This window comes from Chelonoidis abingdonii, chromosome 13 (genome assembly GCF_003597395.2).
Source record: "Chelonoidis abingdonii isolate Lonesome George chromosome 13, CheloAbing_2.0, whole genome shotgun sequence".
NCBI lineage: Eukaryota > Metazoa > Chordata > Testudines > Testudinidae > Chelonoidis > Chelonoidis abingdonii.
The window spans coordinates 13,616,332-13,636,481 of NC_133781.1; the positions used below are offsets into that span (position 1 = coordinate 13,616,332).

The 20,150-nt window shown below is 40.3% G+C and overlaps 1 protein-coding gene across 3 annotated transcripts in view; it reads left to right on the plus strand.

Annotated features, from left to right (window-relative positions):
• The window catches only part of WDR45B (WD repeat domain 45B), a 37,473-nt gene that overhangs the window by 541 nt on the left and 16,782 nt on the right, over nt 1-20,150 (plus strand). Inside the window, exons 2-4 of one of the 3 annotated variants that reach the window (XM_032792747.2) lie at nt 3,487-3,552; nt 10,914-10,988; nt 14,719-14,820. In XM_032792747.2, the coding sequence (XP_032648638.1) occupies nt 3,537-3,552; nt 10,914-10,988; nt 14,719-14,820 (193 nt within the window). In that variant the 5' untranslated portion in view covers nt 3,487-3,536. The remainder of the gene's footprint in view (nt 1-3,486; nt 3,553-10,913; nt 10,989-14,718; nt 14,821-20,150) is intronic. The other 2 variants (XM_032792746.2, XM_032792745.2) reach the window with 2 other exon arrangements.

Consider the following 20,150-nt stretch of genomic DNA (forward strand, 5'->3'; position numbering starts at 1 on the left):
CGCGGCTGTGGAGGGAGTGGGGTTCACCAGGAGGCAAAGGGGAGCATGACCTGTTGCTGGTTGGAGAGGGGCTGAAATGCCACTCCGGGGCAGCCTGTGTGTGGAAGCATATTCTCCTCCCCTTCCTGGTGACACCACACTGTGCTGTTTCCCTGCAGCTCTAGCCACTGTCTTGATCTCTGATTAAATTCAGGGACTGTGTGGCTTTACTCTAGGGCACCACAACTGTAAATCTTCAAATCCTAAAGCTGGTTTGGGAAGTGGTCTGTGTTTTGGAGTGTGACAGTGGTTAACCATCTTAGCTTAAGTGCTGTTAGGGAAATTAAATGTCAGAATTAGGACCACTTCAGAGTGTGGCTTCTGCAATAATCATGTTTAGAGATACTTTTTGGCTTTTTGTATACTAGGAAAAATCTGGCATGTAGTTCTATACATGCTAAGAACAGGGAAAGCTATCACATCAACAAAGTGCCACCGTTTTTGCTACCATCTTGTGTATGCTACAGTTTCCACTCTTGCTGCTGCTGGTGGGGCATTATTAATCTGGATTTTACCAGTGTAGATGCAGCTATTGTCCCTTAAAGTATAGGGATATTTCTATGTGGTATTTGCAGTGCCATGCCCTCTTTTGTTTGTGTTTCTCTCAGCCATCAAGTCTGAGAAGAATGCTTTGGAGCCAAAGTCTGTGAACAGAATTTTCAAGTGGCTAGTGGGTTTTTGTTTTTTTAGGGTGTCCCTGCTTTCCAGTTGGTGGGTCCTTTGGCTGTTTCTGAAAATCAGGTTCCTTTTTAAATTTAGGCACCTAAAATCACTAGTCACTGCAGTGAAAAATATTTAAGTTGTAACACAGCTTATGTGGCCTTATGTATCATTAGAAAAGAAATAATTGCCTAGTAGTTATTCTTAATGATGCCAATTGGGACAGAAAATGTTGTATATGCTGATGCAACTTTGCACCCACCCCTTGAATTTGTCTGAAATGACACCCCTGAGCATTATTTAATTATGCTAGCACCCCAAAATGTATGAAGTAGTTGTACAGACTCTTAGGAAGATAGTCCCTGAGCTGAGCAGCTTCCCTTAACTGCACTGTTAGGTACTTATTCTAAATAAACTGGTAAGTTAAACAGACCCCTAGTTATATAGGCAAAGGAAGTCAGGGAGAGTCTGTTTGCAAGCTACTGTAACTCTTTCCAGTTATAAGAGGTATATTTGTACATTTAAAAAATAGCCTAATCAGTATGGTACCTGATAGCATTTAGGATGCAAAAGTGCTTATCTGAGGGCTTGTCTACACTGGCAATTTACAGTGCTGCAACTTTGTTCCTCAGGTGTGAAAAAACACCCCCTTAGTGCAGCAAGTTTCAGTGCTCCTTGTGGAGGTGGGTTTTTTGTGTGTGTGTGTGTGTGTGTGTGTGTGTGTTTTAAGAGTGCTGGGAGAGCTCTGTTGCAACCACACAAGCTATGTTAAAGCGCTGCCGCGTAGAATATCATTGCCAATGTAGACTAGCCCTTTTTGTGAATGTAATTCTAAAAACGGTAGCTAGGAGGAACACCTCACTACTTCTTCCATTTTCCTACTAACCAGAAATAGAAATCTGCGTCACTGGAGTGCTGAAACTTAGTGTAGGTGCCTGAATGAAATTTTGCAATAACCTCATTTCTCATAACTCAAGAATAGTCAATCCTGTACTCACAGGAAGACGGGAGGGATGATCTAATAGGGCTGGAGAAGACCTTACTTCTGTGACTGGCATGTTTCATCTGCAGTATCAGAAACCCATATTTTCCTCTTATGCTTTGAGCACTGTTACTACTGTTTTTTTTTTTTTTTTTTTTTTTTTTAATATTGGATAACTTTTCACTGGAGTTTCATTATCTTACAGAAAAGGCTAAGTTCTGTCAAGTACTTCACAACAAAAATTTTTGTCAAAGTTTTTATTAATTTAAAGTTTGATATAATCTTAATTAAGTCACTTCTGTAGTGTTTTCTGTCCAAGGATCTCAAAGCACTTCACAAATTAATGAACAGATGAAAGAAACCTCATAATAACCTTATCAGTTAAGGAAGGAGTAGTTTCACATACTGAGAGGGATTCTTCTCACGCCCCCTGCCACCTTGGTGTCATACTGCATATGATAGAGTTGGTAAGAGAATCCAGAAATTGTCTGTCAGTCCTGTGTTCAAGGTATGAGGCTGTTCTCCCTTTCTCAAGCCTGCCTAACAGCAAAACAAAATGTTTAGATCTCATGATGCAGAAATGACTTTGCAGCTGACAGGTTTCAAACAAAGTGTGCAGTCTTAGGTAATGTGTGTAGATCAGAGGTTGCTATTAGACATCAATATAACAATACATCTATGTATTCTTGATCCTAAAGGAAAAAGATTTCCTCTATGCAGCATGGTGTTTCCTAGGGCAGGCATTTCAGCCCCTTCCAAGCCTCCCTTTTTACTTTAGCACCACTGGGTCAATATGGGCAGTCTGTACTCATTCCACCAATAATAGTCAAATTCAAGTTGTAGTTGCAGATTAAACAATATACTTCTTTTTTCTTTAAATAAAAAAAAGGATAAAAGTAAAGAAAACAATACTTATGCTTATAGGTGGTGCCTTTGAAAATTTTATACAGCATTTAAGTCCCATTGATGTTCTTCAAGGAGACGTAGGTTTCTGTATGCCTAAGTCACTGGGCATTGTCACAAGAATAAGAGCCTACGGTAGGTTATGGAAACACAAGTTACAGAGTTGAAAGTGTAGTAGTGAAAACTCATGTCTGAGTCAACATCTGTATCTTTTTGCTTGGTCCATTCTTTCATCTGAAAGGTTCAGAGCAGCTTGTCTTGTGAAGCAGAGATTGTCACCATGCTTCCATGGGTCACAACTGAGAATACCAAATTCAGGACAAGCTGCTGGGGGGAAAAAGGGTGGACATACCCCAAAACCAGTGGTTATTCCTCTGTGAGATATACCAATCCAGCAACAAAAGTAAACTTCTATCTTACCACACTGGCTAACAAGAAGTCAGAAATGCAGCTTCCTTAGGTATCCCCATCCTGGATTCAACACCCAGACACTAGACTTAATGATGAGTGGTTATTTAAAACCAATTTCCTCAAACAAAAGGGTTCTTCTGATCCCAAAGGACCAGACTTATACCCTGGTCAATATGTAACTCAGATCTTACCCAATAATCATGCTGTTGCCGGTCCTTTAGTATCTAATATCTAAAGGTTTATTTATAAAAAGAAAGGTGAGTTAAAATTGGCTAGAAGAATCAAATACATACAGTAATTGCAAAGTTCTTGGATCAGGCTTGTAGCAGTGATGGAATAAACTGCTGGCTTATTAAATTTCTCTCCTGCTCAAACCTCTGCACTATGAACTTAAAGAGTCCTGTTGTCTTGCATAGTTTTCACTGTCAAGAAAAAAACAAAACCCTTAAATATGGAAGCTCATTCTTGTTTCCTTCCCTCTCCCACTCCAGCAACCTGCTGTACTGGTCACTGAAAATATTCCTACACTGCAGCTTGGAGCATGCCTCCTAGCCCAGGTAGGCAGACTTACACTAGCTTTGCAGTGGCTCTGGCTTGGCCTTGGGTGCTAGTCTATCTGATCTCTCGGGTCTAAGCTTGGGTGGCTAACTTGAGCTGCTGCCCATGTTGCAACATCCACACTGCTATTTTTAGTGAGCTAGACCAAACAAAGCTCGTGGGAGTCTGTCTACCTGGGCTAGGAAGCACACTCCCAGCTGCAACATAGACATACTCTAAGTATATTGTGTTCAGTTAAGTTTCCTGGGAATGTATGAGCTTTCTTTCTAGTTTCCTTATCCTGGGGAGTCTGCCTTTGTAGAAAACATGCAGTGGCATTATAGCAAATTTTAATGTCTGCTAACATATAGTCTGTTGGGTTTCTCATACAATGCTAGGTTTCAGAGTAGCATCCATGTTAGTCTGTATCTTCATACAGTGGTGGTACTTCACTAATATTAAAGCAAAATTTAAAAGCCTTTTTTAGTATCTAACAATTTTTTTAAAAAAGTATTACTTAACCATCACATTACACTGGAAATATATCAATCATTCTGTAGTGAGCCTTTCATAAAAAGGACATTTAATTTGCAAAAATAGTCTCCAAGAAATATCAGCTCTCATCCAGAACTATATCGTCACCATATCATGCTTGCCGTTACCTTGGAAAGAGAATTTCTCCCTTGTGGGTAAAACACTACAGAGCCTTAGAGCCAGTTGTAAGGTTTGTCAGATAACTTACCAATTTTTTAACTCCATAGCTGCAGCTCATGGAACTAGCCTTTTGCTTTGTCAGCTTGATGTATGCTGCAAATCAATGATACCTGACAAAATGAAGCTGTGGCTCTAGCTTGACTAGAAGCCTCTCAGTTCAACATGTTAAAGCATCTTTTTACTAACTAATATTAAAGACTTTTTTGGTTGGTAATACTGTATTAGCCATTTGCCCTTTTCCATGTGTATACACTCTCACACGTATGGAACTTTTTTAGAAACTGAGCCAAGCAGAAATATCAAAGCCTAGCTTGAAGTTGTGCTCTGCAAACTAGTACATCACTGCCTGTAAAAAAAAAAAAAATAAATCCTTGGCCTTTCTTTCTATTCTGATGATTTTTGTACTACTGAAAGCAGATGCAGAGGTAGCAGCTTATGTTGCCCTGGGTGTCTCCTGGCAATGAGTGCTTGCAAAATAAAAGCCTGATACTACACCTATTGAAAATCAGTGGCAAAGCACCTGCTGACATCAATGTGAGGAGCAGTGCACTCGTTGTAATTGTTGCTTTCCATGAGCTCAGTCAGCAGGAATCCTAAGGACACTCCCAAACTTGCATCCTGTGGATGGTATAATGGCTCCCCTCCAACTAATTAAGCTGGTGGATGATCATATTTGAGAAGAAACTGTCTCTTAAAGTAAGATGGCAATAAAACGGAGGAAAAGAGAACGAATACCCCCAAAATCCAGTGATTTAACAATTCAAAGTTCTCAACACAAACTTCTAATGTCATTTTCCTCCATCTCCTTTCCTTCAAACTTTTTTGTTGGCCTAGACTGAAACAGCTTAATAGGCTATTGGGTTACTTTAAAATTCTGGCAGTATTTCAGCCCTCTGTGAGAGGGGTAGGGATTTCTCCATATACCAAGTACTATCTTGACTGCTGACCTGGAAGGTACATGATATAAATACAGGATGCTGTCAGTCCTCAACAAATTGTTTTCCTGAAACTGATAATTTGCTAATGCAAGCTAGTTAAAATTCCAGGGAAAACAAAAATGTTGAATCTGTTTGTTTTTCAGTGACTGTGCCATATCAACCATGCCTATCTTAAAATTATCTGTAAAATTCCAGTATATAATTGATATTCAGATTCTTTTGACTATGGATTATCTTTGGTGCCATGCAGATGTTTCACCGCATATATTTATGTGGCATAATGATCCCAGGGGCTGGCTTGCTGCCTTCCTAAACTGTGTCAGGGAGATCTCAGGGTCTAGTGACAGTCCATGGGGCAGTTATTAAGAAACACTGATCTAGAGTACCAGATATAATCATTTTGCAGATATGTCGCTTCATTAATTGTAGGTATGCATAATAAACATCTATACTTTGTCTATAATATCATAAGATACTGGAAGTGCTAATAAATAAATAAAACTATGACATTGTTGGCATCACAAACTTGGTGGGATAATACACATGATTGGAATGTTGGTGTGGATGGGTATAGTTTGCTTAGGAAGGATAGACGGGAAAAAGGGAGGAGGTGTTGCCTTATATATTAAAAATGTACATACTTGGACTGAGGTGGAGATGGACATAGGAGATGGAAGTGTTGTTGAGAGTCTCTGGGTTAGGATAAAAGGGGTAAAAAACAAGGGTGCTGTCGTGCTAGAAGTCTACCACAGGCCACCTAACCAGGTGGAAGAGGTGGATGAGGCTTTTTTTAAACAACTAACAAAATCATCCAAAGCCCAAGATTTGGTGGTGATGGGGGACTTCAACTATCCGGATATATGTTGGGAAAATAACACCGCGGGGCACAGACTATCCAATAAGTTCCTGGACTGCATTGCAGACAACTTTTTATTTCAGAAGGTTGAAAAAGCTACTAGGGGGGAAGCTGTTCTAGACTTGATTTTAACAAATAGGGAGGAACTCGTAAATTTGAGTTAAGGAGCTGGAAATATATTGAAATCATTGCAATTCTAAGTAAGGCAGAAGATACAAGCAAAATAGGACATGATTCAGAAGGCGATTGTAGTAGAGGCAGGTAAGTCCCACGAATCAAACAGGGTGAACAACTGGAGATTGGCAGTTTTCAGAGGCACTAAAGGTCCAGCACTATCTGATGGTATGAAAGATAGAAAATTGGCACGACCACCTTGCTTAACCACGAGTCTTGTGATTTACAATAAAAGCTATAAAAATAAACTAGTCGATTACAGGTGATATAGCAATTATACAGAGCGCAGATGAAGCAAAGGCACAAATGAATTCAAACTCTTGGATGAAATGAACTTCTAATCATAGAGAAGAGAAGCCAGGACAGAGCCCTGTCACTAGGGGGAGACCGTAACCGAAATTGAAATCAGAGATTGTTTATTAACTTCTTTTCTGTCTTACTGAGAAGTTGAATGTTACAATGAATGCTTATGAGGGATCTTAGATTGAAAATAAAAAAAAGAAGCAGTTAAAATCTTAAGTGATGCCTGCAATCCAGGCTGATGATGGATAGAGATACCAAGAGATAAGGAGGTTTTGAGCTCTAATTCTTGGAGTCATGGGAGGGAGAGATCAGAAGACGAAAGGAATATTGCATCTATAAAAAGGAATAAAACACAGCTAAGACAGTTTAAGTTCGTGCGGGATAAGGAAGCAACATTAAGATCAATCTGCACACTTGAGAGTGTAAGGTGATAGGAATAGCCGCGTATATTGTGAAAAAATATGTCAACATTGAAGTTTCTATGATTAGTATGAGGTTGGTAAGGGAACGGTGTTGTATCTAATTTAGTAACGGCATTTGATACGTCTCGCATGATATCTATCGAAAACTAGCAATCAATTAAATGGGCTATAGGTGGCAACTGGCGGTAACATACGGAGACTCCAATCTGCTGGAAGTGATAACAAGTAAGGTTCCGCAGGGCTTTTTGGGACCGCTCTGTTCAATATCTCATCAAACTTAGATGTTGAAATACGCTTATTTAGTTGGACGATACCAAACTGGAGGGATTGCAGCTGCTTGAGACAGGGTCAAAATTCAAATGATCTGGCAATTGGAGAAATGTCTGAGGTAAACTGAGAAGTTCAACAAAGACAATGCAAAGTCTCCACTTAGAAGGAACATCGTCACACTACAGAATGGAAGACTGTCTAGAAGGTGTATGTGCGAAAGATTGCTAGTCTAGTGGTCACAAGCTAAAATTGAGTCAACAGTGTATACTGTGAAAAAACAAAAAAAGCAACTTGTTCTGGATCTAACAGTACTGTTGTACAAACACGATCATATTTTCGCTTCTACTCTGCGCTGTTAGGCCTCAACTGGGGTATTGTGTTCCAGTTCTGGGCACCGCATTTCAAGAAAGATGATGAGAAATTGGAGAGGTCAGAGAAGACACAAATATTAAAGGTTCTTGCACATGACATGAAGGAGGCTGACAGAATTGGTTATTATGTTGGAAAAGAAGACTGAGGGGGACATATAAGCGTTTTTCAGTATTTAACAAGGTGCCATCAAGGAGGAGAACTTTTCCCTTCGACCTTATATGAAACAAAACACTGGCTTAACTGCGCAAGGGAGATTTAGTTGGACATTAAAAAGTTCCTAAGTCAGGTTTGGCACTGCATAAATTGCCTGTGAGTTTGAATCAATTTGGAAATAGTTTAGGATAATGTCTTCAGATGTCTAGACAGTATTTGGTCCTGCCATGAGGGCAGGGGACTGGACTCAATGACCTCTCGAGGTCCCTTCCAGTCCTAGAGTCTGTGAATTTATGAATCTAAGATGTCTGCTTGGTATAAAGGATTTACAAATGTGAGAACAATATGCAGCCCAAACCTTCTTTCCAGGCTCTCTCTGCCATTCAGCTGCAGAACTACTAAAATATTTTGACATGTAGGAACAATTGGACATAAGAATCTGAGCAAATAGTTTGGCAAGATGAAGGAAAGTGTGAAGTAAGGTTTTCATTAATAGTTTTATAAACCCCAAATTAATATCCACAACTCAGAGCATGACAAGACCCTTGGTTTTTATTATTTTGGAATAGATGTTTGTGACATTACCTGGGGACAATCTGTTGAACAGCAGTTTCACCTCAATTTTCCAAGCTAGCATGCCTTTTACAGTGCTTTACTGTGAGAGCATCTACCTGGTCTGCTCACACACAGCCTCCAGCATGTAAATTACTCCCAGCTATACTGTGTGAATGCTATGGCTAGATACTCTTGAATTATGCTGCAGAGCAACATCAGCAAATTCCCAATCCCAGACTTTCCCTCAAACATGCACATCTTGTAGTATTCAGCCCTGTCCTGGGCAGCACAAGCTCATATAAATCTGTCATTTTATTAATAGAAATTACAGGATTTGTGCATATCATCTCAAATGGAGTTCCCCAAACACTTCAATCCAAGCACACTGGTTTAGATAAAACAAATTTATTAACTACAGAAAGATTTTAAGTGATTAAAAGTAACAAGGCATAAAATTCATCATTGGTTACAGGGAAGTAAAAGGTAAAATGCATGCAACAAGCTAAGTGAATCCAAAACAAAAATCTCTCTTCACATAATTCAGCAATTTTACTGGCTGAATGCCTTTCAGACAGGATCCTAGGCTTTTTCTTTATTCTTCAGGTGTTGTGGCTGCTATGGGTAGAGAGAGAGGGAGGAATATTTTGGGGCATCTATTCCCCTTCTTGTGCCTTTTCCTCTTCAATTTTCTCCTGCTGGGGTTCAGGAGATGTAGTCTGTGGGGATGGGAACCTTCAACTGTTTCTTTGCCAAGATGTAAATTTCTCACTCATACCCTTTTTCCTGCTGAAGAATGGCCACTTAACCAGGTGATGGTCCATTTGATTTCATTGATACCTGGCTGAGGTGTCAGTTAGCCTTTTCTCTCTGAGGAACTGGTTTGTGGCTGCTTCCCCAGATTCGGAATATGTCTTAGGGCTTGTCTATGCTACAGGTTATCTGAGCACGATTTATATCGCTCTGGGGTGTGAATAAACCACCCCCTGAGTGATGTAAGTTACACTGACCTAAGTGCTGGTGTGGACAGTGCTTGTCAGTGGGAGAGCTTCTGCCAGTGTAGCTACCACCTCATGTGGAGGTGGTTTTATTATGCCAAAAGGAGAGAGCTCTCATGTTGGCATAGTGTCATCACCAGACGCATTACAGTGGCAGAGCTGCACTGTAGCACTTCTAGTGTAGACTAGCCCTTACTAACATCATACGGTAGAATCTTGTAACTTTACATACAGTGTTGCCACACACATTACTAGGACAATAAAGATCGCAAATCATGAGTTTTCCGATGATATCTTGCGAGGCATAGTTTGTACAAAGTTTATCATAATCTTGAAAAAGGGGTGAACACAGGGATGCAGAGTGTCACAATGTTCCTTATGGATAGACACTTAATACACACCTTTTTCAACTTTTGTATAAAAGATTGTTTAAAAAAATTTCAGATCATTGCATAGGAATAAAATTAAACTTGTTCTAATTATTTTGTGACCTTGAATCTCAAAGTTCTTTATGAATTTTGATATGCCACTTGTAAATTGTTTGCTATGCTGTAGTTGTATTGGGCCCAGGATACAAGAGACAAGGTGGGTGAAGTAATATATTTTATTGAACCAGCTTCTCTTGGTGAAAGACCAGCTTTTGCGCTACCCAGAGCGCTTCTCACCCACCTTGTCTCACTTTTAAATTGTGTATTTGTTTTGTCAAGTTAACTTTTTTCTGTAACAATCTCTTCATGCACAAAAATTACCACCTCTGAATGCTTGTTAATGGCTTCTATGTGTTCTGCCTTAGTCCAATACTGGCAGGTACTAGGACTCACTACTTACTTGTGATAAGTGGAATCATTAGTATTTACCAACTTAAATCAAATAAAACAGAAGAACTCTCACTGGGAGTATGAAGGAATGCATTAAAAAGGCATTTCTCCCCACCCCCAATATCTCAGAGATCTGCATAACCCAATTCTGGACTTCAGCTTAAAAAATGATCAGATATGTAAAATCTCTGTATATTAAACTCTTTTAGTTTAAAAGGTCAGTTGCTTGAGTTCCTCTAGTTCCCCACAGTTAATTGGAACTGATGGACTTCCAACTTTCATATCCTGAAAGGGACTGTAGAGCGTGGTAGCTAAAGAACCATTCTCACCTATTTCAGGACTGAACATGTTAGACAATGTAGTAAAGTTTTTTAATTAGGGATCTAAATATTTGAAATAGGGCTCCCTTTTTTTAGTACATGAAGTGAATATAGGGGTTTTATGTGCTAGCTATTACTGGGGAGTGTAAGTTCCAGTAATAATACACCAAAACTGTGATTTCCTTTTCCCTGGTATTGACTCATGATCAAACTGCCTCCTATGTGATTATCTCCTTTCCTTCCATTGTTTCTTCACCACCTGTTTAAACAGAACACCAGGGACTTCCAACCTTGAAACAAAGTGGGGGAAAAACCAACTTTACACAGTTTCAACTTACATTTTCTATTTTAAACTACTAAAGACATGCAACAGTCTTCTTGAAATTTCGTTGACATTAAAGCTCTTAAATAATGACCCCCAGCCCTCTGACTTACTCTGTTTTGCCTGTATTTCATAATTAATGCATATTTTTCATTTTTATGTTTTTTAGGATGCTTTGCATGTGGAATGGAAAATGGATTCAGAGTTTATAATGCAGATCCTCTCAAAGAAAAAGAGAAACAAGGTGTGGGATGCTTTCTCATTTTTCTGTTAGCTCTGTTTTGGAAGTCCAGCCTACTTGTCTTCTCCACAGGGCTCTTGCCTGGGTTACTTTTTCTTCTTGCATTGAGCCCTTGTCCAGTGACTTTCCTTCCAGCCAGGAAGGGCTCCACAGGCAGTCTCATTCATGCCATTTCTAGATCGGCAATTTAACTTCTGGTAATCCTCTACTGTGTGATCTAACAGACTCAGGTATGTGATCTTGAAGCTAGCATCAGCCTGAAACCTCTGTGGACTGGTCACTAGAGGTCGTCAGCAACACATTGCAAGTGTGAAAGAACTCAGGTGGCTCTCTAAAAGTCACAGCCTAAACAACAGGTTGGAGGTGTGCTCTATAAGGGAGAGCTCCACATCAAGTGGCTAGGGGACTAGGTTGTAATCTGTATTGGGCTTTTTCTGCCGATCCTGTCATGTAAAAACTGCTTTGGTGGTTCTGTGAAAGCCTATATAGTTTTTGCTCAAGAATAAAACTCGACAAAAACATAGCGAAAACCATTCTTCTAACCAGACTGCATCTGTTCTGAGAGGAATGGCAGTGTTTTCTGTACCTCAAATATAACCCCTTCTCTTCCTATGCCTTCCTGTTTGACTGCCAGTGAGGCCTCCAGGGTCTCCTAACAGCCTCAGTGTTTTTCCAGTCATCTTACTTAAGCATTCTCTTGTAACTTAAAGTAGTGTGAAGGTCTGTGGTTCCAGTCCACACGTCCTTTAGTTGTCCTAAGAGGGATGTAGCTCCTCCTAACTGCTTAATCTCATCCCTGCTGAGTATACTCCTACCATTCCTATTTTGCTTCCCATCCCTCAGGCTCTGCGTTCTTTAATCTGTCCCATCCCTAGCCTTTCTGATCCCACTCTTTTTTTTTGCTTTTTCTGGAATTCCAGGTCTGCCTTCAGAAAGCTCACTGTCTTTCTAACTTCTTAAACTCCATTTCCTCCCTCTCTCTGAAATCCGGGTGTCTGCTTCTCATTTGTCTTTTTTCGGAGACTTCCAAAGGAGAGGTCTCTTTCCTAAACCTCCTGTCATGAAGGCCTTGGTGGTGGTGCATGCTCCTCCATATCTATCTGTAAATTTGAATTGTATATAATCCAACACTGTTTTCACACTGCCCTCAAGCATAGTGGCTGTTATTCCTTTACATTAAACATAGACAACACCATCACTCTTGTTTCCTGGTATCTAAGTCAGAGAGAGACTTGGTTAAAAAGCAGCTGGTTGAAGCTTAATCTGTGCAAGACAGAAGTGATGTTGGTAACGGGGCTGGCTCCAGGCACCAGCGGAGGAAGCACATGCTAAGGGCGGCATTCTGTCCATTCTTTAGGTGGCAGTCTGAGCGGCTTTTTTTTTTTGCTTGGGGCAGCAAAAATGGTAGAGCTGGTCCTGGCTGGTAATCAGACACTCAGTATTGGAGGTAACTGTCTAAAACCTTGATGTTAGGGCACTTGTCCACTGACCATCAGTGTGATGCTGGACTAAAGTGTCCTTCTGGACTCCTACTCTTGGATATCCAAATGGCGTTTTTAGCTAAAAGTTCCTTCCTGTTGGACCAAAGCATTCATTATTTCCTAGTCCAGATGGTTCACTGCTACTTGGGGATGGAAGCGAATGCCATGAAAAAGCTCTAGATGGATGTGCATGTGTTGGTTCATCTTCAGAGCAAAATAGATTGAGCACGTTCCCCCTCAATCCCATTGTTCTGCATGCTGTACTGACTGTCTCTCCAATACCAGATCCAGGTCAATATGCTGATCTACTGTGACCTGCCCAAGAGAACTTACTTACACTCTAAAAGAAGTACGTACCCTACCATATGCCAAGTAATGTTCCTCAGTTCACTAGAATTGAGGTGCTTATAGCACTGTTAAGTACAGAGCCCTGGTTAGTATTAACTGCAGAGACTGGAGCCAATAAAATTAATAGTTTTGAAAATGAGACTCATGGGGGCGTGGGGGGGAGAGGACTGAATTTGAGTGGCTGCCCTACAGCTATGGAACTTTCTTCCACCAGATATTGGTGACCATAGAGCTCACTGTGCAGAGTAAGATTTAAGAACAGCTCAATTTTGCCCCTGAAGACTCACAGACTTTAAGGTCAGAAGGGACCATTATGATCATCTAGTCTGACCTCCTGCACAACGTAGGCCACAGAATCTCACCCACCCACACCTGTAACAAATCCCTAACCTATGTCTGAGTTATTGAAGTCCTCAAATCGTGCTTTAAAGACCTCAAGGTGCAGAGAATCCTCCAGCAAGTGACCCATGCCCCATGCTGCTGAGGAAGGCAAAAAACCTCCAGGGCCTCTGCCAATCTGCCCTGGAGGAAAATTCCTTCCTAACCCCAGATATGGCGATCAGTTAAACCTGGAGCATGTGGGCAAGACTCACCAGCCAGTATCCAGGAAAGGATTCTCTGTAGTAATTCAGATCCCACCCCATCTAATATCCCATCACAGACCATTGGACATATTTACCTGCTAATAATCAAAAATCAACTTCACTCCTCTAATGGTTAGAAACCTTTGTCTAATTTCAAGATTAAACTTCCTAGTGTCCAGTTTACATCCATGTGTTCTTGTGTCCACATTGGTGCTAAGCTTAAATAATTCCTCTCTCCCTGATATTTATGCCTCTGATATATTTATAAAGAGCAATCATATCTCCCCATAGCCTTCTTTAGCTTAGGCTAAACAAGCCAAGCTCTTTGAGTCTCCTTTCATAAGACAGGTTTTTCCATTCCTCGGATCATCCTAATAGCCCTTCTCTGTACCTGTTCCAGTTCGAATTCATCCTTCTTAAACATGGGAGACCAGAAGGATGATAGAATTTTGAGAACCAAAAAGTGAAACTGGCTAGAGTAAAGTTTTACTTTTGTTTAGTTTAATTGCAAAAACTGAGAAGAAAATCAAAAAAGTAAATGGCATAAAATAAGTGTCTCTGCCCTTTTCCCCTACAACTCTCCCATCACATCTGATGCTAGCTTTGATGCCTCTTCATCTCCCCTGCTTTTTTCAATACTGCCCATAAACATGGCATGCCTACCTAATCTATATTTACTTAGCCACTTTTTCTCTCAAAATCCTTCCTAAAAAGCCTCTTCTTTCTTGTTATCTGCAAGAAGTGTTAATGTATCATAAAAGAGAAATTAATTTTAATGGGATCATAGATTATATACATACCATAAATAAGTAAGTAACTTCTTGTTTTCCAGTTTAAAAAAGTATACTTCAATATTTTGGTTGGGGGAGGGACCCCATAATTTTTTGGCAGTCATAAACAATTTCGAATATCTAAGTGTCCTGTGTGGTTTTTTTGTTTTTTGGTGGCTTTTTTTTTTTTTTAAATGTAACTTGTGCTGAAAAAGCTGTTAATTGTGCCTAAGAGTAATCACTCTTCTTTTGATTCTCTTAGTATCCAGATGGGGACAGGAGGAGATCTCCACACAGTTATCTTTCCATAGTGTAGATAACTGAGAGTAGCCTTAGTCATATACTGAAGCATTTTCTTGTGGCAATGCAGTAAAAGGCCTGTTAAGATGGGCTTGACCTCAACTGTATTTTGCACTTCTATAGTAAATCCTAAAATGTCACACTTTCTGTAAAGAAGAAAACGTTCCAATGCTATCTTAGACCCATTCTGCTGTGAAATTAAGTGCTGAGTTTATTTACAAACTTCATTTTTGTTTTTGTTGTTTTACAGAATTTCTAGAAGGAGGCATTGGCCATGTTGAAATGTTGTTTCGGTGTAACTATTTAGCATTAGTTGGTGGAGGAAAAAAGCCAAAATATCCACCTAACAAAGGTACAGTATTGAGCACTAAGGAACATATTTCATAAATGTTTCTGGCATCTCTGTGGTATCCAACAACAAACCTCAACCTATTCTTTTTTTATAGAATCCAGAAAGTTTGCATGTAGCCTTTGAATTGCAACCTGCCTAAAATTGTTTTAGTATTTTGAGTTCAATGAATATGTATCTTCCTCTTAAGCCAATGGGAATTGTGCCTGCTTGTGAATTTGGCTCTGTCATGCTTACCTTGGAATATCTGTGGCTCTTTCTGCATCATTTTACTTGGTGAATGGCTTGCTCACCATTTTCTAAGATGTTGAAAATAAACACTAAAGAAACCTACTCTGGAATGCTTGCATTTGTGATGGTGAAATTTCACCACTGCTGAGACCTGCATGCCAATAAAAATCAGCCATGCAAAAATAGAAAGGAAACATGACAAAGCTGCAAGCCTGGCCAATGATTTGTAAATTGGCTAAAATTTTCTAATACATTTTAACAATTTAAAAACCTCTGTCTGAGAGGGCTGGGCTGGGGGAAATCTTCACAGATTTCTTGCAGTAATGGTTTTACAATTCACTTTTAATCTTGACAATATTGGAAATTTTTTCCAGAAGCCATAGTTATACTCATTATTGTGCCTGACATGTTTAGAGAACTTGACAAACACTAACAAAATATTAATTAAGCCCCTCCTCTGTGAGCAAGTCTTTCTAAACTGGAGGATTTGGTGGTCTGAGATTAGGGTGACCAGATGTCCCAATTTTTTACAGGGAGTCCCAATTTTTGGGTCATTTTCTTATAATAGGCTTCCCCCTTCTCCCCCTGCCCCCCATCCTGATTTTTCACACTTGCTGTCTGATCACCCTGTCTGAGATGCACAAAGACTGAAAGATTGGCACTTGACAAACAATTGAAAAACCTCCAAAACTAAGCCCTTGTTACCAAGTCAGGGAAGCTAGCCTGCTCTCAGTGCTAAATTATAAGGTGCTGGCCATTTTAGTGTGTTTTAATTTTTATTTTTGACAGTCAGGTTATAATGGATGCTCATAATGTGGTAGCAGTGAAGTGGCCTGTATTTCATCATAATTGCTGCAACTTCAGCTATTTGCATTCATATATCTTTAAATCTGATAAAAACCATCAACACTGATGTACCTATTCAAACCAGTTGATCTGAAAGCGAAAGACTGTCTTTTCAATTAAGGCATCCGATCCCCACATCTTAGTGTGAAAGAAAATGTAGAATTAAATGAATCCACATGTTCCATACTATCCATAGATTCTAATTCCATGCTCTAATAGATCCCTACTGGTATATTCTTATCAACCACCTGACCAGGACAGTGATAATGACTATGAAATGCTAATGGAGATTAGAGAGGCTATGAAAATAAAGAACTCAGTCATAGTGGAAGATTTCAGTGATCCCTATATTGACTGGGTACTTATCACCAGAGAACGAAATGCAGAGACAAAATTTCTCAACACTTTTAAATGACTGCTTTCTTGGAGCAGCTGGTACAGGAACCTACAAGGGGAGAGGCAATTCTCGATTTAGTCTTGAGTGGAGCACAGGATCAGGTCCAAGAGGTAACTATAACAGGACCACTTGGAAATAGTGACCATAATATAACATTAAACATTCTTGTGGTGGGAAGAACACAGCAGCAGCCCAACACTGTGGCATTTAATATCAGAAAGGGGAACTATGCAAAAATGAAGAGGCTAGTTAAACAGAAATTAAAAGGAACAGTGACTAGAGTGAAATCCCTGCAAGCTGCATGGATGCTTTTCAAAGACACCATAATAGAGGTCCACCTTAAATGTATACCTCAAATTAAAAAACACAGTAAAAGAACTAAAGAGTCACCATGGCTTAACTGTGTAAAAGAAGCATCTTTTAAAAAGTGGAAGTCAGATCCTAGTGAGGTAAATAGAAAGGAGCATAAACACTGCCAAATTAAGAGTAAAAATGTATTAAGAAAAGCCAAAAAGGAGTTTGAAGAAGAGCTAGCCAAAAATTGAAAAGGTAATGACAAAATATTTAAGTATATCAGAAGCAGGAAGCCTGCTAAGCAACCAGTGGGGCCCCTGGATAATCAAGATAAAAAAGGAGCACTTAGAGGATAAAGTCATTGCAGAGAAACTAAATGAATTATTTGCTTCAGTCTTCATGGCTGAGGATGTTAGGGAGATCTCTAAACCTGAGCCATCCTTTGTAGGTGACAAATCTGAAGAATTGTCACAGACAGAAGTGTCATTAGACAAGGTTTTGGAATTTAATTGATAAACTTAACAGTAACAAGTCACCGGGACCAAATGGCATTCACCCAGGAGTTCTGGAAGAACTCGGATGTGAAATTGCGGAACTATTAACTATGATTTGCAACCTGTCCTTTAAATCCACTTCTGTACCCAGTGACTGGAAGACAGGTAATATAATGCCAATATTTAAAAAGGGCTCTAGAGGTGATCCTAGCAATTACAGACGGGTAAGTCTAATGTCAGTACCGGGCAAACTAGTTGAAACAAAAGAATAAAATTCAGACACATAGAAGAACATAAATTGATGGGCAAAAGTCAACATGGTTTCTGTAATGGGAAATCATGTCTTACTAATCTATTAGTTCTTTGAAGGGTTCAACAAACATGTGGACAAGGGGGATCCAGTGGACATAGTGTACTTAGATTTCCTTAAAGCCTTTGACAAGGTCCCTCACCAAAAACTGTTAAGTGAATTAAATTGTCATGGGATAAGAGGGAAGATCCGTTCATGAATTGAGAACTGGTTAAGAAACAGGGAACTAAGGGTAGGAATAAATGGTAAATTTTCAGAATGGAGAGGGGTGACTAGTGGTGTTCCCCAAGGGTCAGTCCTAGGACCAGTCCTATTCAACTTACTCATAAATGATCTGGAGAAAGGGGTAAACAGTGAGGTGGCAAAGTTTGCAGATGATACTAAACTGCTCAAGGTAGTTAAGACCAAAGCAGACTGTGAAGAACTTTAAAAAGATCTCTCAAAACTAAGTGATTGGGCAACAAAATGGCAAATGAAATTTAATGTGGATAAATGTAAACTAATGCACACTGGGGGGGAAAAAATAACCCCAACTATACATACAATAAAATGGGAGCTAATTTAACTATAACTAATCAGGAAAGAGTTCTTGGAGTCATCGTGGATAGTTCTCTGAAGATGTCCATGCAGTGTGCAGTCAAAAAAGCAAACAGAATGTTAGCAATCATTAAAAAGGGGATGGAGAATATCTTATTCCCTTTATATAAATCCATGGTACACCCACACCTTGAATACTGCGTACAGATGTGGTCACCTCACCTCAAAAAAGATATACTGGCATTAGAAAAGGTTCAGAGAAGGGCAACTAAAATGATTAGGGGTTTGGAATGGGTCTCATATGAGGAGAGATTAAAGAGGCTAGGACTTTTCTACTTGGAAAAGAGGAGACTAAGGGGGGATATGATAGAGGTATATAAAATCACGAATGGTTTGGAGAAAATGAATAAGGAAAATTTATTTATTTGCTCCCATAAGATAAGAACTGGGGTCCATGAAATGAATGGGCAGCAGGTTTTAAAACAAAAGGAATTTCTTCTTCCACAGGTTGACTGTGCACTATGTGAACTCCTTGCCTGAGGAGGTTGTGAAGGCTAGGACTATAACAGGGTTTAAAAGAGAACTGGATAAATTCATGGAGGTTAAGTCCATTAATGGCTATTAGCCAGGATGGGTAAGGAATGGTGTCAATAGCCTTTGTTTGTCAGAGAGTAGAGATGGAAGGCAGGAGAGATCACTTGATCATTACCTGTTAGGTTCACTCCCTCTGGGACACCTGGCATTGACCATTGTCGGCAGACAGGATACTGGGCTGGATGGACCTTTGGTCTGACGCAGTATGGCCATTCTTATGTTCCTAGTTTTCTTTTTAAAGTGTCATAACTATAAAGGAAAGGGTAACAGCCCTCCTGTGTACAATACTACAAAATCCCACCTCTCCCACTATGTCAAAGTTCCTTCCCCACTCTGAACTCTAGGGTACAGCTGTGGGGACCTGCATGAAAATCAGATCTAAGCTGGTAGTTAAGCTTAGAGGTTCTCATGCAGGGTCCCACATCTGTATCCTAGAGTTGAGAGTGGGGAAGGAAGCTTGACATAAAAGTGTCAGCCTTTGTATTATATTCAGCAACTATACCACCTAAGACTTAACTAGAAAGCTCAGTCTGATGGGAGATGGCAAAAGAAAACACATGGTGATGCAGTAAGTGGTTTGGAGTGCATGGAGTTCTTTCAGTTCATGTTGAACCAATCCACAGGTGTTAGAATTTACTGTTGTACTGGAGATGCATCTTTTCAGATAGCATTTACAATGGGGGTCTTGACCACTTGTCATTTTTGCCCTAGTGTCTTGGTTGTATTTCATTTCCATAATTAATCTAGCTACCTAAATCCTCTGTTTCAGTTAGTTGTATTCATTTCCTAGCCTAAAGTATTTTATGCTGGTGTATATGCTTAAACAGATGCAATGTTCCTCTACAGCAGAGGTGGGCAAACTATGGCCCTCAGGACTGTTCTGCCTGGCCTCTGAGATCCTGGCCCAGGAGGCTACCCCTTGGCCTCTCCCATGCTGTTCCCCCTCCCCCACAGACTCTGCTTGCTCCGCCGGACTGCGAGCTCCTGGGGCAGTGCAGCTGCATAGCCCGGCCTGACCCGGTGCTCTGTGCTGTCCAGTACGTGGCTGGCTCCTGCTGGGTGGCACAGCTGCCTGTCCTGGTGCAGCTGCACTGCCAGCCACTCATGCTCCAGGCAGCATGGTAAGGGAGCAGGGGATGGGGGTTGGGGGCGTGGATAGGGGTGAGGGTGGGGAACAAGGGGGTTGAATGGGGGCAGGGGTTCCGGGAGTGGTTGGATGGGGCAGGAGTCCTGGGGGGCAGTCAGAAAGGAGAGGAGGGTGTTGCATGGGGTAGTGAGGGGCAGTTGGGGCAGGTCAGGGGACAGAAAGAAGGTGGATGGGACAGGGATCCGGGGTGGCCATCAGGGAATTGGGTATGGAACAGCTTTTGTATGAGGAGAGATTAGTAAGACTGGGACTATTCACCTTGCAAAAGAGATGACTAAGGAGGGATATGATAGAAGTCTATAAAATCATGACTGGTGTAGAGAAAGTAAATAAGAAAGTGTTATTTACTCATTCTCATAACACAAGAACTAGGGGTCACCAAATGAAATTAATAGGAAGCAGGTTTAAAACAAATAAAAGGAAGTATTTCTTCACACAATGCATAGTCAACCTGTGGAACTCTTTGCCAGACGATGTTGTGAA